This window comes from Engystomops pustulosus, chromosome 1, assembly GCF_040894005.1.
Source record: "Engystomops pustulosus chromosome 1, aEngPut4.maternal, whole genome shotgun sequence".
NCBI classification, from domain to species: Eukaryota; Metazoa; Chordata; class Amphibia; order Anura; family Leptodactylidae; genus Engystomops; species Engystomops pustulosus.
This window is the reverse complement of record NC_092411.1, coordinates 105188086-105213952: the sequence shown is the minus strand read 5'-3', so window position 1 is coordinate 105213952 and position 25867 is coordinate 105188086. Positions and strand designations below refer to the sequence as shown.

The 25867-nt window shown below is 44.3% G+C and overlaps 2 protein-coding genes across 3 annotated transcripts; one reads left to right on the top strand and one right to left on the bottom strand.

The window, feature by feature from the left end:
* Positions 1 to 17038: 17038 nt before the first annotated feature.
* LOC140118689 (uncharacterized) lies at positions 17039 to 21166 on the top strand. Its single transcript, XM_072136938.1, has 4 exons — positions 17039 to 17402; positions 17837 to 17942; positions 18065 to 18286; positions 20484 to 21166. The coding sequence occupies exons 1-4, from the start codon at positions 17046 to 17048 to the stop codon at positions 21164 to 21166; spliced, it is 1368 nt and encodes a 455-aa protein (XP_071993039.1). The 5' UTR covers positions 17039 to 17045.
* Positions 21167 to 21308: 142 nt separating this feature from the next.
* On the bottom strand, positions 21309 to 25470 carry LOC140129911 (putative nuclease HARBI1). 2 transcript variants are annotated; one of them, XM_072150775.1, is made up of 3 exons: positions 23782 to 25470; positions 22861 to 23567; positions 21309 to 21763 (listed from the first exon to the last, which is right to left on the bottom strand). In XM_072150775.1, the coding sequence occupies exons 2-3, from the start codon at positions 23561 to 23563 to the stop codon at positions 21393 to 21395; spliced, it is 1074 nt and encodes a 357-aa protein (XP_072006876.1). In that variant the 5' UTR covers positions 23564 to 23567; positions 23782 to 25470; the 3' UTR covers positions 21309 to 21392. The 2 variants fall into 2 exon arrangements, with proteins under 2 accessions (XP_072006876.1, XP_072006875.1); XM_072150774.1 differs by having other exon boundaries at positions 22861 to 25470.
* Between the last annotated feature and the right edge of the window lie 397 nt (positions 25471 to 25867).

Here is a 25867-nt window from a genome sequence, read left to right as displayed (position 1 = left end):
CGGTGGTCTGCTGGAGAGCATGGACCACTTCCTGCTTCAGTGCCCCTTTAACACAGAGGTGTACAACCGGGTGGGCGCTTCCATCCATTGGCCCCGGTTGGCCGGTCTCTCCTATGCGGAGTGGGCCTATGGAGCATTCAGAGGCCTGGGTGGCCGGGACCGCTGCACGTTATTTCTAGTCAATCTAGTGGTCAGGTACCACACGTGGAACGCACGGTGCTTAGTATCGACGCAGCGTAAAATCCTCCCGGTAGATGAGGTGGTTAGGAACATTCTGGGTGACCTGGTGAAGGTGCGCTCTCTGGAGTATGAGAGGCTGGGCACGGGGAGGGCCTCTCTCCTTTGGAGGGGGTTCTCCTTTAGTGTCCCTTTAGTCTGTCATCTCCTCTCCTGGTGTTGGGCTGATGCTGCACAGTAGATTTTTGTTTTGTGTTGTGGGCATGTAGTGATGTGGGGCTTGCAGGCGCCGAACCTGGGCTTTATATGGTTTGTATTTATGTTGTTTAGACTTTATTTGTATTCTGTTTTCTTTGTTATGTTGTAAATACTGTATATATTGTATATATTGTATATAGTGGGGTTTGGGACATAGCGTTAGGTTGGGAGTGGGGTGATGGTGGTGGGACTTATGAACTGACCTTGGACACTGGTCTGGACTACTTAACGCAAACTTTGGACGTTAGACCAGTGTCTGGGGGGAAGGGGAGGGTGCGGGCGAGGGATCTAGTTTAGTGTAGTGTTATGTGTATTATGTATTATGTGTTTGTTATTATATATTTGTAAAAAAAAAAAAAAAAGGGTGTGGGGTGGTTTGTTATTAGAGGGTGTGGGGTGGGTTTATGTATATTTATAGTCATTTATGTTTATTTGTGGGTGTGGCTTGTCTTATTGTTTATTGGTTTGGTTGAGGGTGTGACAATCGGTTGGGTGGGGGTTGTAGTATTTGGTGTTTATACATTTTGGTGTATTTTAAATTATTGTTTTTGCTAGGAGTGAATGTGGCTGGACCAGCAGGTAAGATATTGTATATATTTTGTATATATTATATATTATGTTTGGTTTGTATTGTTATGTTTTTTATTTTTATATAAAATAAAAGATCTACAGCACTACACAGAGCTTGCCAGATCAGTCCCCGTCCCCATAGGGCTCACAATCTATTAAACCTACCAGTAATTTTTTGGAGTGTTGGAGAAAACCGGAGGACCCGGATGAAACCCACAAAAACACAGAGAGAACATACAAACTCTTTGCAGATGTTGACCAGCGCTGCAAGGCTGTAGTGCTAATCACTGAGGCGCCGTGCTGCCCATCAATCTCCCTATCATCTATCTATCTCCTATAAAATTCTCCCATATTTTTTTTTTTTTTTTTTTAATATTTTTTTTTTATTTTTCCCATATAATATTACAAGACTTCTTTTGCGAAACAAAATCCATAATACATTGAAACATTACATGTCATGAAGTAACTAACATCCTATACACAAACTCCCTTCTACAAACAATTAATATCTTATCGAAAAAAAAAAAGGGAAATGTCCAAATATCAATACATATAATCCCCACCCAGACCCCCCTCCCCCCCACCCTCTGCCGATGCTGGAGACGCTGCATGGACACAAATAGTTACACAGTGGATTACAGAGAACCCTCTTTAAACTCCACTGATTCCAAATATCCTTAAGTCTGTTGCCCTTCCTATAACGTTTCTCAAACGCACATTCGTATGATTTTATACGCTTAACTAAATTGCTCCATTCATTCACAGAAGGGGGTTCTCATCTAGCCAGTGTTTCACTAATACTAATCTGGCGAGGAAAATAGTCTTCAGGGCCAGATCACTTTTTAATCTATCTAGCGAAATCGGGAGCAAGCCCAAAACCCCAAAAGTAGCAACTCGCGGGAACGAGCATCGGCACTGATCCTCTAATTTCATAAATATCTCCTCCCAATAGGTGTTAATCTTCGGACAGTCCCATAAAACATGTAAAATATCGGCTTGGGAACCGTTACACCTCCTACAGTTCGAATTATCCCTTAAACCTATTTTAAACATTAAATCTGGTGAAAAATATATTCTATATAATATGTATAATTGTGTGCATCTGTGATTTAAATTGATCGTTGATCTTACCACATTCTTATAAATATCACCCCATTGTGCCACAGTGATAAAACCAACCTGGTTTGCCCATTTCAATTGAGTTACATGACTAAACTTCTGATCTATAGTTTTTCTAAGCAAACCATAAATACTTGATAATTTAATTCGTGATACATCTAAATCCAATAAATCCATGAATTTACCCCCTAGGTGAATCTTAAACCTGTCGTGCTGTAATTCTTTCCTATATGCGTGTTCAATTTGACGATACCTAAAAAAATCCCTATCCACCAACATATCCCTAAGACACCAATCCTGAAAGGAGGGCAATGACCCATCTTCTTCCAACTGCTCCAAGCACGTAATTCCCTTTCTTTCCCAAAACCCAACATCTTCCATTTTGGCTAGCTCTGAAAAGTTAAGTTTACCCCACAGCGGAGTAAATTTAAAGCCCCCCTTAATACCAAATAAGCTCCTAAGATCCCTCCAGGTATACTCCAATAACCGAGCCAGAGGGAATCTCTTAACGTTCAGACGCTTCAGTTGACCAGACTCTAGTAGAGCCAGAATTGAGTCGAATCTGCGCTCCACCAGCGAGGTAAGCGCATAAAAAATATTAGACTGTCTATTTTCCAAGATAAACTGGGTCTGGGCTGCCAAAAAATAATGATAAAAGGATGGGAGCGACAAACCGCCCCTTTCCTTATTAAGAAATAGAGTTTCTTGTTTAATACGGACCCTTTTTCTCCCCCAGAGTAGTTTGTTTATAATCGCCCGTATCAACCCAAACCATCTCTTCCCTATCCAGCAAGGAGCATTAGTTAGTACATATAAGATTTGAGGAAGCAGTACACTCTTTATGAGTATAACTCTCTCTGCGCGATTTAATGGTAACGTGTTCCATGTATTCACCTTATTTTTTATTTTTATTAATAATGGAGCGAGATTCAAAATGATATAATCATCAGCCTTGGCCGTGATCTTTAAACCGAGATATTCACATGAAGAGGAGACCTTAAGATCAAACTGCGGATAATTAGGGTAAGGGTCATCATCTAAAGGGACCAAGATCGACTTATGGGTGTTTATCTCAAATCCTGAAAACCTGCCATACTCCTGAATGACCTTTAGGGCTTTTAGGGCCGATATTTCGGAGTCTTTGAGGAAGAGAAGAACATCATCGGCATATAACATTATCTTATCCTCAGGCCCAGCTAATCCTCCCCCCTCTATCTCCCTGTCAGCCCTAAGTTTTATTGCCAAAGGTTCTATAAAAAACGCAAATAACAGCGGGGACAGGGGGCATCCTTGCCTAGTACCTCTAGACAGTGTAAAGAAGGGGGAGAAGTCGCTATTTACCCTAATACAGACCCTCGGGGACTTATAAAAGAGTCTAACCCAATCCACAAACGGGGCACCCAACCCAAATCTATACAGGACCTCCCAGAGGAAGTCCCACTCCACCCTATCAAAGGCCTTAGAAGCGTCCAATGACAGGATGGAGCGAGACCCCCCCTGGCCCATCTGCAGCCCCGCAAAGAGCTGCCTTATATTGGTCTTACTCTGACGGCCTGTCAAAAAGCCGCATTGGTCTTCATGTATAAGTGCTGGAGCAAACTCTTTCAGTCTATTTGAGATTAACTTGGCCATCAATTTAGCATCTGCATTAATAAGCGAAATCGGTCTATAGGATTCCGCTTCCAGTGGGTCTTTATTTTTTTTTTTAATCAGAACTATACTTGCTTCATACCACGAATCAGGCAACCTTCCCTCCCTTTGCGCAAATTCCCAGATCTCCACCATAACAGGTAGAAGAATAGAGCCAAATCTACTATAAATTTCTAAAGGAAGCCCATCCAAACCGGGAGCAGAATTACGTCTGGAAGAAGCAAGGGCCTCCTCGAGCTCTATACTCGTAATCGGACGCGATATCATCTCTGCTCTTTCTCTCGAAAGAGAAGGAATTTGGATATTATCTAAAAATATTCTTATATCATCCAATGACACCTCCAAATCTGAAGTATATATACCTTGAAAAATTTTTAAAAAGGTATCTCTAATCTCCTCGGCATTAGTAATTATGTCCCCAAAATTATTTTTAATAGCTGTTATCCTATTTTCTTCTTGTTGTTTTTTGACTTTCTGCAGAAGCCCCTTTGAGGGAACACCACTCTCACAATGTGCCCTCTGGTCCAAAAAAAATAATTTCTGCGTCGCCTTATCTGCTATAAATCTATTGTATTCCTCTTGTACCCTAGTAAGACTATCGTGGCGCTCTCTTGAACCATTCTCTAAAAAGGCCCTCTCTTTTTCTTTTATCTCCTTATTTAAGAGCCTCTCCTTTCTAGCCCATTGCTTACGCAGATATATAATTTCTGAATTTAATATCCCTCTAAGAAAGGATTTCAAGGCATCCCACATTAGACCAAGATTACCCCCAGATCTATTCGATACAATAAATCTACATAGCTCTTCCTTGATTTTATCCTCATCTGGAAGTAACACTAGCCAATGCGCATTGAGCTTCCAAAACTTACAGGGAGATTTCCTCGATCCGGATAGCTCAAGCACCAACGGGGAATGGTCAGAGATAGACCGATTATCATACCGAATTTTCCCCACAAAATCTATGGCCAAATCATTAGCCAACGCTAGATCAATCCGGGAAAAGGTATTATGGGAGCGATTATAACATGAAAATATCTGTTGTTCCCCCTTTAAAAATCTCCACACATCTCTCCAGCCCACTTCTTGGCAGAACCTGGCAAAGGGGGTGTCTCCCTTTTCTATACTTCGCGAGTTTTTTCTCCCTCTACGGTCTGCCTTATCCGACATCACAGCATTGAAATCGCCAAGGATAAAAGCCGGGCAATCCCCCACCTTTTCCATGAACTGCAGTAGACTTATCAGGACATCATATCTGAAGGGGGGAGGTATATAGACTCCTGCAACAACACATTTAATGCCATCTAGAATACCTAACAAAAATACATATCTTCCCTCTGGATCGCATCTTACATCTAATACTTGAAAGCCTACGGATCTATGGACCAATATAGTGACTCCTCTAGAAAATGATGAGAAAACAGAATTATATACCTGACTGGCCCACCTCCTTTCTACCAGGGCCACAGATTCCTTATCGAGATGTGTCTCCAACAGAATAACAATTGCTGGCAGTTGTTTCGCAATATAGTCAAAAATAATGCAGCGTTTCAGACGGTCTTTTAACCCTCTTATGTTCCATACTATAAACCTAGTACCCATCTATCTAATCTACACAAAGGACAGGAAAAGAGGCACAGCACCATACTATAACCAGACAACATCCCCAGCATCGGCTCGACCCTCCCCCCCCACATCCCCCCACCTGTTCTACCATAGTACAACTCTTCCTTCTTCAGCCACTTTCCCACCCCCCCTCCCCCCGATCCCCCCCCATTGCTGACCTGAAATCAAATATAATGGCCTAGGTGTTCATATTCAAAGACCCTTAAGATCCAGCCAGTCTGAAACTTGTTCTGGAGTGCTAAAGAACTGGGACTGGCCTTGAAAAATAATTTTTAATTTGGCCGGAAACATTAAAGAATACATGATTCCCTTGTCTCTCAACCTCTTCTTCACCTCCAGAAAACTCTTCCTCCTCTGGAGAGTGTCCTTAGAAAAATCCGGGTATATTGCTACTTTAGTCCCTTGTATTGTTAGATCTTTTAGATCACGTACTCGCTTCAGTATCATATCCCGATCTCTCGAGAGTAACGTTTTACATATGAGAGTACGGGGAGTGTTCCCCGGAATATAGGGGCCTGCCGGGATTCTATGGGCCCGCTCAATATCAAAATACGGGGAAAGATGCTCCTTCCCTATTTCCTTCAAAAACCATTCTTTAATGTAGCTTACAGGGTTTTCCCCCTCAGCTTTTTCTGGAACCCCTATTAGCCTTAGGTTTGCTCTTCTTGAGCGGTCCTCCATATCCGCAATTTTCCCTTTCAGGGCCTTATTCTCGACCTCCAAACGGAAGGTGACTTTTTTGAGAGTGCACACCTCCTTCTCAATATTAGTGATTTTATCTTCTGCCGTTTTTTGCTTATCTCTTAGCCTATTCAGCTCCTCTCTCATGATGGAAACATCTCCTCTCAATGCCCCAACCTGCTCTGTCAGACCCAGTATTGCTGAATTACAGGTTTTTATGGAGTCTAAGATCTCCTTTAACATTTCATTTTCACCTCCCATGTTTGTCTCACCCCCGTCCTGTTCCTCCCCCTCTACCGTGCCCGATCTCGGGCCCTGTGGTTTATTTTTGGGATCTGCAGCTTCATTTTCCAAGTTTTTCTGTATAAATGATCCTGTACGTGTTTTAACTGGGGGGGATTTCCATAATTTATCCAGCTTTGTGGCATTCTCTCCTTTAGCCCCTCCTTTCTCTTTCTCCTTGGGGGAGGATGTCCCCAGGGACTTCCTTGCCGCATTTTTAGGAGGCATACCGAATACAATAAATACACCTTAAATCACAATGTTAGCGAGCTGGATAAATAATCATGGGCTCAGATTTGAGCAACCTGTACCACATATACTACACAGTTGACAATAATCAGTATTAACTTATTATAGTAGACAGGATATAAATCACAAACAGTAGGAGGCAATATAAATAGTTGACACACAACCGTGAAATATTCTGCCAGCCGAAAAGGCAGCTACTAAACAACAGACCTAGCCAAAAACCAGGACCATTCACCCAATGGGATGTCCAAAAATGCGGCAATTTTGTATACCGAGTTAATATATCACAGATATCACGTAGTGGTTATTAACTTCTCCTCCGCGTTCTTAACCAACGTGTTATGTGCGGAATTGGAATGTCACAGGTATCCGGTTGGAAGTATTAGCTTATCTCCTGTAATCTTGAAGGCGAATTGTCCCCGTAGAAAACAGATTGTAAAAATATGAATTGCGCACACAAAATTCCGACAGTTAAGTAATAGCAGCCGATAGTTGGAATAGAAAGGGCAAAATGCAAACAGGTAACAAACAAATGACGGGCCGATGTTAATATGATTAGGAACAAGTCAGAGTTAGTACCGTATGCAGGCAAATGTCAAGCAGATATTAACATGGTTAGCAACAAATCAGAGTTAGAACCATATGCAGGCGAAATAGGACATGGGAGAGGAAGGTTAAGGCCAGGTACATCTCACCCATCCAAACGAACATCTACGAACGGCAGGGTTGTCAGGCCGGGTACAGATACATCTCACCCATCCATAAAGACGGCTTCTAAATATATCCCTCTCAGGCTTGAGGCGCAGGGACCAAACAACACGATCTTCTTGAGGCCTATGTCTCCGGTCACGCCGACTTCCAGGATAGCTCTCCAACCACGCCGCCTCGGCAGCGATCTCAGAGCGCCCACCTCCGGGTCAACGCGCCTCCGGCACCAGACTTCATCCAATCGTTGGATCCCCACTCGTCCTCCCAGCCCTGCCAACTTACAGGACCATGCTGTTTTCGGCGCCCAAGCGCCAAACTCGCGCCAGAGCTGCGCCAAAAAAATGGAAACGGCCAGGCTCCTTCAATAGAGAGCGGCGGACATAAGAGAAGTAGCGGCCGGTAGCGCCACTACCGCCGCCGACCAAGATGCCCCGGCTCCGTTCCCTTCCCGGACCAGGTCGGGTCCCACAATCGGATCAGGTCAGCGTGGGGAGCGGGAGGTTAGGAGGCCGGTGTGCAGCGCGACGTGCTACGTCATAGCCGTGCTACGTCATGCCGTTACGCTCCCCACTCCCAAAATTCTCCCATATTACAGTCTGCTTTGCCATACTAAATGGAGCCTCTTTTTGACTATGACTTGTCATAAAATAGTTTTATTTTGGGGCCCCACTTTTAGTTTTGCCCAGGGCCCCACTTTGTCTAGAACCAGCGCTGGGCTGAGCATCCCGGCAACAATATCTTAATCAGGCCTTGGATGTAGTTAGGTAGTTCTTGTGCCTGAACTTCTTCAGGTGTGCCCCTGAATTCAAATTGTTTTGCCTGTAGCGATCCTCCAGGTCTGCAAGTGTAGCTTTTAGCGCCTCAAACTTGTCGGCTAGGTCATTGTGGGCATCTGCCAGTTGGTTGAAAGTGGTAGCAAAGTCACTCATTTTATTTTCCATGTGAGATACTCTCAGATTATTGTCCTTAACCTCTGCAAGTATTGGTGTCAGCAAGTTAGTTAAGTTATTATGCATTGCGGTGCCTAGGGTCAGAAGCATCTCTCTCAGGAGATTCCCTGATGCTGGTTCATCTGTGGTGCGAAACCTCTGATTCTTCTGTTTGATTTGGTGCCTCCCGGGGGTCTCGCTCCAGAGTGGAGACCTTACTATCCCCTTTGCTGCGGTGGGAGTATGGTGAGGAGGCTAGTGTGCTGCTGGACTGAGGAGAAGCCGCGTGTGGTGGGGAGTCGGCGCCATCTTTGCCGTGCTGCCCTGTTTCTGCAGCTTTCTCTTGGCCCTGTACCTTGTCATGGGTGGCTGGAACATCAGTGTGTAGCTGGAGGTAAAGATGTACAGGGTGCCTGGTCGTTTTTTTGTCACTTTGTGCTGGGATCAGAGGAACTCCAGAATCAACACCCATTCAGCTCGGCAGCTAAGCCACGCCCCCTTTTTTATTTTTAACCTATTGGGGATTAAATTACTTTTTGATCACTTTATTTTTGTGTGTCAAGATGGACAAAAATATTAACTTTTATTGCTTAAGGTGTTCACCAGGCGGGTTCAATAATGATTTATTTTTATAGCATTTTGTACCGTTGCTGCAGATGTGGCAATACCAAATATAGTGTTTTGAATTTTATCACTTGTTTTTACATTATATTTTGAATAAAGGAGACTATCCAAGGTTGAAGGCAACACACGGCGCTTGCCCTATAACAGACCCTAAGTGACATGGAGAATGGAGAGCAGGAATATGCTTCTTTCATTGTCTGGTCAGGTCAACCCAAGACAACTTTTAAGTCTTGAATGACATCTCAAACAATATTAAACATTCAGGCATATATAATAGGGTCTTGATTCGTTTTATTTATATATTTTTAAAACATTATTTTAATTTTTCAGTAATTTCTGCCAATAGCCACTAGATGGCAGTAGAACATACTTTCAGTGGACTAAATCCTTTCAACTTTCTCAACTTTAAATGATTGTTCAGTATATAACAAAATTTTTAAAATTGCCAATTTAAATGTACTAAAATGTACTTGTCTATATATCAGGTAGGTAAGAACCAATAAAATATATTTACAATGTAAGAGTTGTAACTCCCACTCAAAGATAATTTCAAAATTTCAAAATGTTAAGTAACATAAAACATATAATTTCTACTGTGGCATTTAAAAAAAATCCATCAGTCTAAAAGATTTGGCTGCTGAAATGTTATATTTCAACTAGCTAATGGAAAAATCTGCCTTTGTCTGCCCGTATAAACTCAGACTATACACCAGAAGCTTTCCTGGGGTGACGCTGAATATATCCAAAAAATAATGTGAATATACCCTTAAAGGAAATCTTCCACTCCAATAGAACATAGGGGCAGAGACTGCAGAGGCACAATACTCACCAACCTGTTGTGTTGCCAGCAAGAGGGAACTTCTACAGACACCCCCACCGGCGCCTAACCTTTTCTGACTAGGGGCAGCTGGATCCCTTAGGTACCTGAGTGGTTGGCAGAGCATGGCCTAGCACTCGTCCGAGGTCACAGTGCTGGGCACCAGGGGAGTAGGCCTCATCCACCCCTGGCAGGTCTCTGTCAGGTGGAAGCACAAGAAAGGAGGTAGAGGCTAAAGGTGTAGGATGTTTCTCCCTGGGGCAACCTCAATGTAGGTAGGGATACCTGGGTGATGGTATATGGGATGCCTTTGATGGTATAAGCCCAGTGGCGTAACTACCGCCGTAGCAGCCGTAGCAGCTGCTACGGTGCCCATGAGGTTCAGGGGCCCGGGGATGCACGGACCCTGTGTGCAGTGCTTTGAAAAGTGGTCTGGGAATGCACTACCAGGTTCCTGGCAGATCGTGTCCTCCGGGCCCCTCCCTCTGTGTCCCAGCTACCACCCACCTCTCTCCTGGCGCACCCACCTCTCATGGATCGTCCAGTCCCTGAAACTCCCCCCCCCCCGCCACCTCGCTGACCGACCCACTCGCCTGCCCGCCCACCAGCCACCTCCCACCTCCCTTCCCCCGTCACAGGTGAGCGAGGCCCCCCTACCCCCCTACATAGGACTGCACAGTTGACGTCCACGCCCAAGCGAACACACCCCCTCCCTCCCGGCCCGAGCGCACAACCCCATCCCCCCGCCCGAACAAGCAACAGCTCCAACCCCCCCCCCCAGCCCGAACAACCACCGGAACACCCACCTGATGCCACGGCCGGGTGGTTACCCAAACAGCCCCCAAGCATCCTAAAAGGTAAGTATATTCATATGTATTTAACTGTGTGTATATACTATGTATATACTGTGTATATACTATGTATATATGTATATACTGTGTATATACTATGTATATATGTATATACTGTGTATATACTATGTATATATGTCTATACTGTGTATATACTATGTATATACTATGTATATGCTATGTATATACTGTGTATATACTATGTATATACTGTGTATATGCTATGTATATGTGTATATACTATGTATATTGTGTATATGCTATGTATATATACCATGTATATTGTGTATATACTGTGTATATTGTGTATATACTGTTTACATATGTATATACTGTGTATATATGTATATATTGTGTATATTTATATACTGTATATATGTATGTACTGTGTATATTGTGTATGTACTGTGTATATATTGTGTATATTTATATACTGTGTATATGTGTATATTGCATATATATGCATATACTGTGTGTATATATGAATATACTGTGTATATATGCATAGATGCAAATGCTGTATTTATTGTATATATATGTGTATGTATGTGTTTTTGTATATGCTGTGCATATAGTATGTATGTATATGCTCTATATACTGAATGTGTGCATGTATTCCCCGTATGTGTGTATATGCTGTATATACTGAATGTGTGTATTTGCTGTATGTGTGTATATTCTGTATGTATGCAGTATGTGTGTATATGGTATTTTTATACTTCATGTATGTGTATATATGGTCAGTGTATACTGTATGTGTGTATATACTGTATGAGTTTGTATACACTCTGTATTAGTGTATATAGTGTATAAATGTATATGAGTGCATAAATGTGTATACTTGTATGTATATGGGTGCGACAATACATGTGTAGAACTTTATGTGTATATAAGTATATAAAGGTGTGTACGTATCAGTGTATAAATGTGTGTAATTGTATAAACATGTCCGTATAGGGGTACATTCACAAGAACATATGGGGAGCGTATATCTGGCTGCAAATTCGCTGACGGATATACATCCCTCATAGGCGTCTATAGCGCCTGGGCTCGGTACAGTGAGCACAACGAGTACTCACTGTTCCTAGCCGTGGCCGCAACAGAGATAGAGCATGCTCTATCTATGGCCATAAGAAAGACCATGCGGCTCGATTCTCTATGGAGAGTGGAGGGGTGAGCCGTGATCACCTCTCCAGCACGCCCGATGTGTGCCTGCCTGGCTATAGCCGGGCGAGCACACGTTTATGTGAATGCAGCCTACGTATGTATATTTTTTTTAAGGGGAAGGGGGCCCCATGCAGAAATCTGCTATGGGGCCCAGCCTCTCCTAGTTACGCCACTGTATAAGCCTTACGCAGGGATCACTCGGAGACAAGGGATGTCAACCATTAAACTTACAGTTCGTTTGTTCAGGAACACGGCAACATCCAAAACAGCAGGAACAATCAACTTTTTGGAGATGGCTGGTTAGATGGTGTTCGGCAGTAGTTGCTTACAGCCTGGTACAGGAGGGATGAATAGCTGTTTCAGCAGCAGGATAATGGTGATTCCTGAAGGTGGAGGTCTGCAGTCCATACAGGCCGCTGGTGCCTGGGCAGCGAGCCACATACACATCTGCTCTTTACTCCATTCTGGGTAGTAAGAGAGAGAGCTTTTCAGTGGCAAGAGATTTTATTAACATCCCTTGGGAGGTGGCTAGCACCTCATCCAACTAGCACCTCTGTGCAATATCACAATATCAATGCATCTTATTGGTCCCATAAATACACATTCCTTCTCAGGCAGATATTGAGCAGCTACAGTACCAATTTGGGCCAGTATATGGCTGCTTTACTAAGTGAAGAACATCTCACATTCGGTATAATACTTTTCCTTAAAGGTGTCTGACCTATGGAACCTATACAGATTGCAGATTAGTGGGCCATACATCTCCTATAGCTAGAAGGTATTATAGGTCAACAACTTCATGAGATAAGCAGTCTGACTGGTTGTTACATGCACAAGCTGGTCCCCTGCTGGCTTCACAGTGGCCAGTAGCCACTGTACCTGTGTGGGCCGCGCAGCCGCATTCTCGGGTGGCATGGACATGTAGTGAGGGGTGTCACTGCAGAGGTTACTCGGGTATAGATTGACCTTAGATGTGCATAGATGAGCCACATATTGGAAATCTACCACTGGAACTACTAAAAACAAATAGTTTCAAAATGATAAATTTCCTTTAAGCTAGACCTGAATAGATTTAGCTTTTATTTTAATCCTGCTATTATGCAATTGTATCAGTATCCTTAGTATAATTGTTTTCCTAATACAGCTCTTGTCAGATCAGGCAGGAAAAAAGGTTCAGGTACAGGCAGGGCCGCATCTCAAGCAAGATGAGAATCTCACCTCAGGCGGCAGATGTTGGGTCCCTTAAAGGGGAGGCACACAGGCAAATTATCATTCACCTTGCCACTCCCTCCACCATACTTAATTCCGCAGCACCACTAGGTCCAGGGCAGTGCTGCTGCAGGCCTACAGCTCTAATCATCAGGGTGGCAGCGCGCCTAGGCAGGTAACACCCTTCCCGGCTGCATGCTGCGCCAATACACACTTCCTGTCGGTTGGCAGGTAGTCTGTTTATCTAGCTGCGCAGAGTGGCAGTGAAGATGAGAAGCCAACACTGTAGGAAGAAGAGGAGCTGCTTCAGAAATTACTTCAATCAGCACTGCTTTAAGGGTTAGGGTGAAGATCCCTGCCCCAATGAAGGTGCTTTCCTGTCCCATGACTGTAGGGATTGACAATCCAGACCTTAAATCTGGTCCTTGACCTTTGTGCCTACCAGTTAGACTACTATTAAAAGACCAGGAAACTAATAATGGGTAAAGTAATGTGGGAAGGCCACAGCATTTATTAACAGGAAAATAAATTATTAAATAACATTATAAATTAAAACATTTAACAACTTGCAAGGCCCTCTTGGGTTCTTCTGAAACTTGGGAACCAACTTCGCCCGAAATGGCGGCTGCGGATCGGCAACTGGCATGTGTGCCTCTTCCAACGCCTTAGGGCCTGTGTAACTTCTGCCACGGAGCAGTCTCCTCCCTCCTAACGCCGGCTGTGACCCCCCCCCACACAGGCCAAGAAGGAAAATGTCCATCCCAATAGGATTGAGATGGACCCCGTCCCCTAATAAAAGATGACGGTTATCCCCTTCCAGATCCTCATGCCTAAGTGCCACTCCTCCCAAGGACTTCACGTGCTTGCGGGTTGAGTGGGAGGCGGCAACGAAACTCTTCATCGTACCTCCACCAAGCGGCACCACCATGAAGCTTAAATGCATTCATGATGGTGCCCATAGGTCCGGGGCTGAGGCTGGAGTATTTTGCGTGATAATGGAAACAAAAACCGCAAAAGCCTGCAGCCAGTTATTGAAAGTTTTGGATACCCTCATCTTCTTCTCTGACCCTTTGTCATAGAATCGCTCCTTATCAACTGTAACGTGGTCGACATCAAGGAGCGACCATATGTCAATGTACTCGCCCGTTCTAATTTTCACTTTTGTCTCTTCGGGGACATAAGTACCTAGGGTAGCTACTCCGCAGACAGGGCCTAACTTGCTATTACCGGACAACCCCTTTAAGATCTAGGAGAAGGCTTGTCCTGATCTGTTATGCGCTTCTAGTGAGCACCAAGTGTTTTACATGTAAACACTGCAAAACACCAGGTGCTTCTTGCCGATTTCAATGGCAGGTCACATATTTTTATTATATACATTAATGTTTTCTATTTTTTTCACAGGTTTCAGGACTCTTTGGATTATTTTTCAAGAAGAGGATTTTATAACATCTAATGAAATCGTCAATCAGTGGTCTGGGGGAGTTTTTATTTCAATTAAATATTTTTTTCAGTTGTGTGTGAATTTTATTTAATTTTACCACATTGAAGACTTAGTAATCTATTTCTACCGCCACAAGGGGTGTTGGGAAGAGCTAGAACAGACCATCTACACTGATGGTCTGGTCCTGAGGTGACAGCAAGGTAGGTTTGCTAGGCCATTAAGGGCCAATAACAGCGGCTCATCCTGCCCTGGTACTGCCAGGCTGCTGCTGCTGGTTGTATCTGGCTGGAGAAGGAAAACTAGGGGAATTCCACAGGTTTTTTTTTTTCCAAATTATTAAAAACAAATGATGTGACACCCCCATATTTTTCCTTCCACAACCAGATACAACCAGCAGCAGCAGCCTAGCAGTACCAGGTCGGTTGATTAGATTGTGATTAGACAGGGACTGATTTGGTAAACTCTGTGCAGCACTGCATAATCTGTGTGCTATATAAATAAACGAATTATTATTATTATTATTAACACAAAGGGGGGGATTTATCAATGTGTCCCTGGTTCCGTCAGTTTAGTGGAGGAAAGCCCTAATCATTTTATGCCCAGATTTATCACTGTGTTAATGAATCTGGTACAGGATAAGACTGTTGGTTTCCAGTTTAGACCTACTTTAAAGTGGTCTAAACTCGGCAACACAATTTTTGGCGCACTGAACATTAAAATAGACCGTGCCCCTTTTTGGGCCAGGCCACGCCCCTCAGTCGGACAAGTTGGAAAATGGCTAAAAACAGGTCACATGCATGAAAAAGCCTAATTACTGTGGTCTATCTTTTCTATGATGATGGATCATTAAAAAAAAATGCTTTGCACTTGCATATGACTTGTATATGTATACGCAATGGGGGTCATTTACTAAGGGCCTGATTCGCGTTTTTGCTACGGGTTAACCAAATTTTTCTGTTTTGCGCCGATTTTCCCTGTATTGTCCCAGGATTTCGGCGCACGCGAACGGATTGTGTCACACCGATGCCGGCATGCACGCAACGGAAATCGGGGGGCGTGGCCGTTAAAAAACCTTACGGATTCGGAAAAAATGGCGCATTTTTAAAAAAAGTGTTGCTCGACACGCGCTTACCTTCACCCACGATGGCTCGGTGAACTTCAGTGCATTCCGATGGTCTTCAGCACAGCAGCGACACCTGGTGGACGTCGGAGGAACTGCCTTAGTGAATCTCGGCCGGACCCGAATCCACCGCAGAGAATGCGCCGCTGGATCACGAATGGACCTGGTAAGTAAATCTGCCCCAATCTGTTTTTGATGCATCTCCATAGCCTTGCATGGTGCCTTTTTCATGTGTGTGAATCATAGGGGGACATGTATCATTATTTCTGTCATTTTTGTGACTTCTTTGTGGAGTGCTTTATGTATCTTTGTTTTCCAGATGTTCCGTGCAACTTTTCACTTATTTATCACTTTTTTTGCTTACTTATGTTACTTTTTAGGCGCAAATCTGCACCTGGTCCAGGGCAGGTGCAAAGAGGAATTTTCTCATGGCCCCTATTTTAACATGTAAATTGGAATTATTTCACATGCTTTAAATGTTTAACATTTTGTATAATAACTTCTTTTTTGAAAATTCCGAAATATATTTTATTTGCGTTTTAAAACACATTAAAAAAGCTGAGGACGGGTAATTTGCCTAATTACATAACTGTTAACATTTGCATTTACAAAACGCAATATATAAGGAGTGAACACATGTGTTAACATCACGTTTACTGTACGTTATGTAAAAAAGACCTGCCAAATGTCTCAAAAGTTCCCCAAAGAAAAAAAACTACGATACATGTCCACCATAGAGTCACAATAGGACAATACAAGTGCAATACGAGTTCTACAAAATATGCAAAAAATATGAAAAACGCTAACGTGAAAGAGTCCTTAATCATTGACATTGCATTGCATTGATTTAGACCGCAGTTACATCTACAGGCTGTGTTACATAAATGTAATATTAGGTTGTGCTTGCATATTGCCTTTACACAGCGTTAAAATTGTTTTTATTTAAATTGTGTTTACGTAAATGCAATTTGAACACAATGGGGGTCATTTACTAAGGGCCCGATTCGCGTTTTCCCGACGTGTTACGCGAATATTTCCGATTTGCGCCGATTGTACCTGAATTGCCCCGGGATTGTGGCGCACGCGATCGGATTGTGGCGCATCGGCGCCGGCATGCGCGCGACGGAAATCGGGGGGCGTGGCCGAACGAAAACCCGACGTATTCGGAAAAACCGCCGCATTTAAAAACCGAAAAAGTGTCGCTTGGGGACCGCTTACCTTCACTTGGTCCGAGGTGGTGAATTCCGGCGCGATGAGATGACTTTCAGCGCAGCAGCGCCACCTGGTGGACGGCGGAAGAACTACATTCATAAATCCCGGCCGGACCCGAATGCAGAGCAGAGAACGCGCCGCTGGATCGCGACTGGACCGGGTAAGTAAATGTGCCCCAATGGGGCACATTTACTAAGTTCGAATTTGAATGCATAAAAAGTGCGTCCCTCGGACTAGAACGGGATATGCGCCCATTCACTAATTGTGTCGCGCGTGATAAATGTGGCGCATGAGTTGCGCCACAAAATTTTTGCATAAAAAGTGCACAGCGAGGCTAATTGCACAGCTGGTATCTATCATGGCTGGGCGTCCAGAGCAGTCCACAGCAGCACCAGATGCTCCCAGTGCCATTTTTATGGAGCTACTCCGGCAGCAGTGTCCCCAGGTGTATGACTATGCCATCCGCGGAGCACGGGAGATGGAGGCGGAGAATCGTCAAGCCCCCCCAACATCTGTGGCCCCAGCATCCGCTGCTCCGGCTGCTGGTCCGTCCGCTGCTCCGTCCTCTGCTCCGTCCGCTGCTCCTGGGGATCACAGACCACCAGCTGCCGGGGATATGGATACTGGGGGCTCTGGTGCTGAAGATGAGGAGGAGCCTGGCCGGGCAAAGAAGGCACGTTTCACGGAACGTGAAACGGAAATATTGGTTGAGGAGGTATTGTTACATTTTTTTTACTTATTTTTACTGTTGGTGTCCTGTTCGACTCTTTACCCACCGTTGCAGAGGGCGCGTTCACACGTTGCGTTTTGACCTGCGTTTTCATTGCGTTTGAAACGCATATACAACAGCTGAGGAGAGGTGATTTGCCTAATTTCATCACTGTTAACGCATGCGTTAACAAAACGCATCGTAAACGCGATGTTAACGCACGCGTTAACAAAGCGTTAACGCATGCGTTTTGGTAACGCATGCGTTAACATTGCGTTTACAAACGTAAACGGTAATGTAATTAGGCAAATTACCTCACATCAGCTGTTGTATATGCGTTCCAAACGCAATGAAAACGCAACCAAAACGCAACGTGTGAACGCGCCCAGAGTGTTTTTAATGAATGTTTTTTTTTTTTTGGTGGCTTTTGTCTTTTCCAGGTGACACAAAATTATGATCATCTTTTTGGCCGGCTGGCCGACTCAATTCCCCTGTCAGCCAAACACCACATTTGGCAGGGGATCACAGTGCGGATCAATGGCCTAGGTAAAAATTGCACTTTGAATATTATTTGAAATTTTTTATGCTCACTTGGATTTTAAATCTTGAAGGTGAGTGGCCTTTGTATAATGTTTTTTAATTTTTTTCGTTTGTTTTCAACTTTGCAGGAGTGGAATATCGTTCTGTTCCTGAGGTCCGCAAGAAGTGGTATGACTGCAGGAGGAGGCTGAAGGCCAAGCTGGCGAAGCACAAACAGTCAGCTCGGAGGACGGGTGGTGGCCCTAGTGTGGCCATGCGGATGTCGTGGGTGGAGCAGAAGATTAGCAAAACTATACACCCCGATCAAACTGAAGGGATCGGGGATTTTGACACCGATAATCTTGATTTTGGTATGTACGTTTTTATTTTATGTCTCTAATACTAATCTTTTGTTTCACTTTCAATAAATATTTTGCAATCCTTTTTGTAAGCGGCTACTGGGGCGTGGAGTAGCCAGACATGAGGCTACACATTGCGGCTACTCCACGCCCCAGTAGCCTCTTGACTCCTCCTAACCTGACATCATTGGCACGTAGCTCCTCGTAGCTGCGCGCTCTTGTCCGAGAAGCCGGAGTACTCCGCATGCGCAGTAGCTTTGGCTTTGTTCCCAAGATTGCACAGCCACGTGCCTGCGCTCTGCATAGTCTACCTATGCAGATTGCATTCATTCTCATATCTGAAGGTTCGTGGCACGGGACAGGTGTGTCTGCTCTGCTCACCAACTAATACCAACAACGATGCCACTGCCACCAATGTATTTTATGGGATTAGGCATATATGTTTGCCTGCTGGGCCCCCCCCCCTGGGCAACGAGCAAGGGCCCCCCCCCCTGGGCAACGAGCAAGGGCCCCCCGCCCCCTGGGCAACGAGCAGGGCCCCCCTGCCCCCCCCTTTCTTTCCCCCCCCCCTTCTCTGTGTCTTACAGGACCGGGCCTGCTGTGGACTACTTTGGATTTGGTGGACTCCAGCGAGGACCTGTAAATAAATATTGATTTAAATGGCTGACGAGGGTGTGTCTGGTTTTCTTTCTCTAAAATATATTTTTACAATGATGTGTTTGTGTCATTCTGTATAATTAGCCATAGTAGTGGTGCTGTTTAGTTGACAGTGCTCATTACTAAGGCCTGAACTTATTGTAAAATGTTCATTTTTGTTTGGGCCAAATTTACAGTAACGCAGATTAAATTACCCCGGTACCCACCGCCACCAGGGGTGCTGGGAAGAGCCAGGTACAAACCAGCACCTGACCATCTAAAGATGGTCAGGTGCTGGGGCGGCTGCAGGCGGTTATTGTTGCACTGGAATAGCCCCCTAACAGTGTGCTTTCCAAGCTCATTAATGGCAGGCTGCTGCCGCTGCTTTTTGTATCTTGCTGGTTTTAAAAATTGGGGGGAATCCACGTCATTTTTTTTGTCATGAAAATTTTCACAAAATTTAATATAATGATGTGGGGCTCACCTGATTTTTAACATCAGCCAGATAAAAAAAAACAGCAGCAGCCTGCCATTACTGATCTTGGATATCCCTCTGTTAGGGGGCTATTCCAGCGCAACAATAACAGCCTGCAGCAGCACCAGAACCTGACCATCTTTAGATGGCCAGGTGCTGGTTTGTACCCGGCTCTTCCCGGCACCCCTGGTGGCGGTGGGTACCGGGGTAATTTAATCTGTGTTACTGTAAATTTGGCCAAAACAAAAATGGCCATTTTAAAGTAAGGACAGTGCTCATGACTAAGGCATGAAAACTAAACAGCACCACTACTATGGCTAATTATACAGAATGACACAAACACATCATTGTATAAATATATTTTATTAAAAGAAAGCCAGACACACCCTCGTCAGCCATTTTAATCAATATTTATTTACAGGTCCTCGTCGGAGTCCACTGAATCCAAAGTAGTCCACAGCAGGCCCGGTCCTTGAAGACAACAAAAAACACACACAAAAAAAAGGGGGTAGGGGGCCATGCTTGTGCACTAGGGGGCTGTTGGCCATGCTCGTTGCCTAAAGGGTTGTGGAACATATGTCTAATCATATAAAATAAATTGCCATCAGTGTAATTGTTCATAGTATAAGTTGGTGAGCATAGCTAGGTTGAAATTATAATTACTGTGCCTATAGGATACATTGTTGGCAGTGGGAATCGTGTTTGGTATTAGTTGAGCATAGCATACTCCCCTGTCCCGTGCCCCAAACCTTCACATAAGACAAGCTATGAGGAGCTGCGCACCGATGATGTCAGGTTAGGAGGAGCAGTGAGGCTACTGGGGCGTGGAGTATGCATGACATCTTGCCTCATGTCCGGCTACTCCACGCCCCAGTAGCCGCTTATCAAAAAATACAGAATAGGGCCATAAAGATTTTAATTTAAAAATGGTGGATGGGAGGATTAGCTCGAAAAAGTGCTTTCAACATGTACTATACATTCACCTCCCACCTGTTCTACCTTTCTCGGTAGATTCGTTGAGGTAGCTTCCATTTAAGTGTGGCTATCATTTTTAATTTAAGGTTACAGCACTTGTAATTTACTTTGTTTTATCAACAGGGAGGGCTGCTCCACCCACGGCACCGCAGGCTGCACCACCACCAGCAAATGAGGCTGCACCCGGACCTCCATGTGCTTCGCCAGCCACTCCTCCTGCAGTCGTATCACTTGGTGGGTCCAGTGGGGATGAGGCTCCTGAAGCGGTTCCTGCTGAAGATAGGCCCATCTCACTTTGCATATTTTCCAGCTATATGGATAAAAGCCTGGAAGCGATGGGCCTAATTCAGCAGGAACTCCGAAGGCATGGCCGGATGGTGGAGGAGGGGTTCCAGCTTATTAGTCGAGATTTCAGAGCTCTCATCAATATTCTGGAACTCCTCATCCACCAAGGAACTGCGGCTCAGGGGGGGAGTGTGAGTGTCCCTCCATTCTCCCCACCCCAGGTCCCCACTGGTGGGGATCCAGTGACACAGGCCAGCCCTGCCCCCGAATCCCCGATTCAGCTTCCAACTGATCAGGATTCGGGGTGCAGTTACGCACCATCGCTGGCAGGTGCACTGGATCCCTCTCCAGTGGTCCTGGGCCCTTCCCCTGAAGCCACGTTCCTACTTTCGGTCAAGGAGGAACTTAGCTCCTCGGCTTCAAATCCACCGGGCACATCTGGGAGTTCTGTGGTGACGCGGCGGCAGGCAAAAAGGGGGAAGGGGCCTGTCCGTCGTTCATCACGTTCTTCCAAACCGTAATTTTCTTTTTTTTTTTTATTTTTTTACTTTATTTATTTTTGTTTTCTTTATTTTGATCAAAAATGACAAATAAATTTTTGATCTACTTTGTCTTCCTCTGAGCTGAAATTATTGTACTAAAGAATGAAAAGCATGGATACAATTTGACATTGCATTTACTTTAATGCAATTCTAAATTTACAGACATTAAGGCATAACAAAAAAAAATGGTAACTGGCAGATCACTTTAAAAGTAAATCTCAGTCACTTGCATGCGCCTTAGTTGTCCCGCTCTATTGGTGGGTTGAGCAGACACATCCCCCTGATGCTCTATATGCTCAGTTAAATCAGTTGCAAGGTCAATTTCTAGCCTGTTGGCTGTCGCAATGTTGTGGAACATGCAACAGACTATAATGACCTTGCACACAATGGGGGGTTTGTAGAGCATAGCCCCCCCTGAAAAATCCAGGCAGCGGAACCGACTCTTGAGAATTCCAAAGGTCCTCTCAATGGCACTTCTGGTTCTTCGATGTGCTCGGTTGAATCTCCTCTCCTTAGGGGTACTTGGCCGCAAATATGGTGTCATCAACCATGGCAATAATTTGTAGCCATTATCACCTAAAAACAGGACAAAGTAAAGCTAATTAGCTTAATTTGAGGCAGCATTCACACAAACATCTGCCTGCCGGGCGTCCGTGTGCTCCGTGTAATGGAGAGGAGGAGGGGTGACCGCTCTCCATAGCAATGCATGGGGGCTGCCCGTAACACAGGGAAACATAGGACATGTGTTAGCTTCCCCCCCCCCCCCTTAGTCTGAGCTTAGACTGACATTTTTGGATTATCCTCACAATATCCGTTTTTTGCTTGGAATCTGCTTGGTTTATCAGTGACAATAATGCAAGTTATTTGCATTTGGGGATGTCTTCTTTTTCAACAATATTTTTCACAAAACATGATGGTAGTTAAAGGGGTTTTCCAACAAACGAAAGTTAAGCCGTATCCATGAGATATTGCCTAACTTCATGATCAGTGCTGAGACCCCCACAGACTGCAAAAATGACTAATGGAGCAGATGGCCGTGCATGCCCATTCAGCTCCATTAATCTCTATGGAGCTGACAGAGATTGGTGAGCGCTGTGCTCGGCAAGATCACTCACCTCCATAGAGATTAATTGAGCAAAACAGTCATGTTCAGCCATCTGCTCCATTAGTCTGACTGAGCGGCGAGGGCTACATTGTTTATGCAATATGTGGGGGTCTCAGCACTGATCATGGAGTTAGGTCCTATCCAGTGGATAGGGCTAAACTTTATTTTGTGGGAAAACCCCTTTAGATTGTGCGGTTTACCAGTTCAGTCACATGTCCATGGACAAAGTAGGTGTTTGTAACTGATACCCCTCAGTATGTATTTGTAAATTAGGCTTAACCCCGCACTTTTTTTTCCTTTGTTCACTCTCTCTTAACGCCGGTTTCGGCCAATTAATTTCATATGCTGAGAATGTGTTTTGTTTAAATTTTTTAGCCTTTTTTTTTTGTTTTTTTCATTTGTGTGTGTTAACATTTTTGTTTACATTATGTAAACTTTTGAATAAAAAATGCAATACTGTAAACAAAACTCTTCACAGTTTATGAAAAGCATAATTAAAGACACACCTTATGGAGCATGACCACATTTTAAGTGTTTAGTAATTGAAAGAGCATTCACATTCACTTACCAAGCAGAAAGGCGTCCCTGTACAATTCACTCTGGAGCCGGCAATTGAGGGCACAGTTATCAAAGATAAAGGAATCGTGTGTCGAGCCAGGGTACTTTGCGACCACATTAGTTATGATGTTGTTTGAGTCCACGGTGACCTGCACATTAATAGATCTAAACATTTTTCTATTGCGGTACTGATATTCATCGGCCGCAGGAGGCACCAACGCCACATGTGTGCAGTCGATTAGCCCGATCACTTTGGGCATCCCCGCTACTTGCTCAAACTCCGCTTGCGTCCTCCGGATGGCATCAGCAGTTTTGGGGAAGGAGATGTACTGTGTACAGAGCTTAAACAGCTCATCCACTACCTCGTGGAAAAAACGGCTGAAGGTTGGTTGCGAAAAACCAAAACGCTCAGCAATGCAGTGCTGGAAGGACGCGTTAGCCATATAATAGATGGCCGAGACCATCTTGGTGAGTCCAGGCACTGCATGTGACCGTCCGGTTTTTGCCCCGATGGCTACTTCAAGCTTCTCATAGAGGCTTAGGATTGAAGCTCTATCCAGCCGAAACTGCTGATACACCTCCGCGTCCGTAAAATCTGAAAAGGACACACGAGGACGGAACACTCGAGGACGCCTCCTCTGCCTCCGTCTGCGCTGTCTAGCCATGATGCGGTCATTTTGAATGGCCACGTAGACGATCGGAAGCATATCCATTGTCCTAGAAGAAAGAATATGGAATATTTAATTTTTTATGCTCATATTGGCAGATTGGTCAGATAAGGTCTGTTACTTTGTGAGTAATTTTAACTTACACTACAAATTTGTTTAATCCCAATTTGTGGTAAATACTAAACACATTTATAGTTTTTCCTGGGCCTCTCTTCAAATTTGTTTAAAATTTTTTCAAATTTGCATTTTAAAGTGTGACTTACCTTTGCAAAAGCTTTTTTGACGAGTGTTTGTCTTCTTATTACCACCAATCTCCACTCCTGTTTTACAAATTGGATTGTTATTTTTTCCAAAATCAAGCCTTTTTGGAAATTTAGAATTGAACATGTACTTACCTTTTAGCAAAATTTCAATGGATTTATTGTGCACGATCACCAGTCAAATTTTCCACTCTCCTTCAAAACCCTCGACTCCTAACTCTCTCCATTTTGTTTTTGTTTTGGAAACCATTTTATATTTTTTCCCTAAATTGTGTCGCACACACCTTTACCTTGTTCCAACAAGCATAATAGCAATCAGTTTACTCATGCGACACTTTTGTGTCGCGGTTTGAATACTGTCGCACGGGGGGTTCCCCCCCCTGTGTTTTCGCGCTTAATTATGCGCGTCCCCTTTGTGTCGCGCGCTATTCAAATTTAGGCGCACGGCACGTCAGATTGTGTCGCGCGCTTTCGCCATTTCCCTGGTTCTATCCTTGTATTTGTGGCGCATGCACGGTGGATTTTGGCGCGAATATATTGAAAATCTGACGCCAGCAGCAGCGTCATAAATAGAAGCCACACCTGCAACTACAGCAGATACCGTGCACAGCAGCCAGGGAACAATACTGAGAATTGTAAGTACCCACAACAACACAAAATACACCCAAAACTAGGCAAAAAGAGTGGAAAAAGGCCAAAAAGAGAGATAAGAAGGGTGGATATACAGGGCAATGTAAAGGACAGTGAAGAAACACAAGCTAATGGCACAGCACATGTTGCAGGGGGATCGCATCGTCAGAATTACATGAGTTTAACATCATAACTTCTAATCCCTTCACGTAGATCTATATTGTCGTGAACGAGGAGGGAACAACCTTTCGAAAAGCAAGATGGCCACATCCTCAGGTAAAGCGCTCAATACATTTTATATAACTCCAAAATAAACCTAGAAATGCAATGTTCACACAGAGTTTTCAATTAGGGTGTTTTCTATTCAAAATCACATTATTACATAAAAGAAAATGAAAAAATGAGTTTTACAGCAAAATAGGTTTTTATGTGTCATCACCAAAATATAAACATTTACATCAAAGTATAAGGTCATGGGCGCATGCGTCACTAGCTACGCTTTGAAGTGCAGTGCTAGCGCAATGGGGGCGCACCCTGGGCTGGACACATTTTCATATGCATTGAAAGGCATCTACTGGTTAAGCAATCACGTGCGTTACACTGGACACACTAATGTTTTTTTTTTGTGAGGCCCAAAACCATGCACTTTTAAACGCAGGACTAGCGCTGTCCAACTGCACCGTGTGATTCCGTTTTTGGCTAATACACATGCATTTAGTTGAAGCCCTTAGCGCTCTGCACGGTAGCTGTACTGCACTGAGATGATGCCGGTTCAGCTCTGCACAGGAGCCAAACCGCCATCGGGGGTTGCGGGATGTCAGCGTTAATCTACCGCTGACATCCACAGCTAACACCCGCGGTCGGAGTGGGCTCCAATCGTGGTTGTTTATTCCGTTAAATGACGCGACCGCACCATTTAACATGCCTTCCGGGGTTCTTTACCCCACTATCGGCGCCCCAGCGATGTTTTGGGGTGCGCCAATCGCTGCTATGGCACCTCTGGGGTCCGATCGGGACCCCAGAGAAGCCTGAAGGCAGGGCCTTTAAGATGGCGTCTGTGACGTCATCTTAAAGGCAAAGTGTCAGCCTATGGCTGCGTCCTTAAGGGGTTAATGGCTGCGTCCTTAAGGGGTTAATACACAATGCAAAGACTATGAAAACACACCATGAGAAGAAGGTCGAAGACACCAGACATGTGATAGGCAACACAAATTCCGAGCACAACAAGATCAGGGTAAACCCAATGCAAATCTTTGAAACAAATCTATCATAAATAATTTTTGAATTTAATATTGGTAAAAATAACAAATATCTTGCGTTCTTGTATTTTACAGATGAAAGCCAGGCAGGCACCAGCAGCGGCAAGAGAAAGCAGAAGAAGAGCGCCCCTTTTGATCGAGCAGAGCTCGTCGCTTTGATAACCATCTGCGACGAGCGGGGCTACGACCTGCTCCGTGAG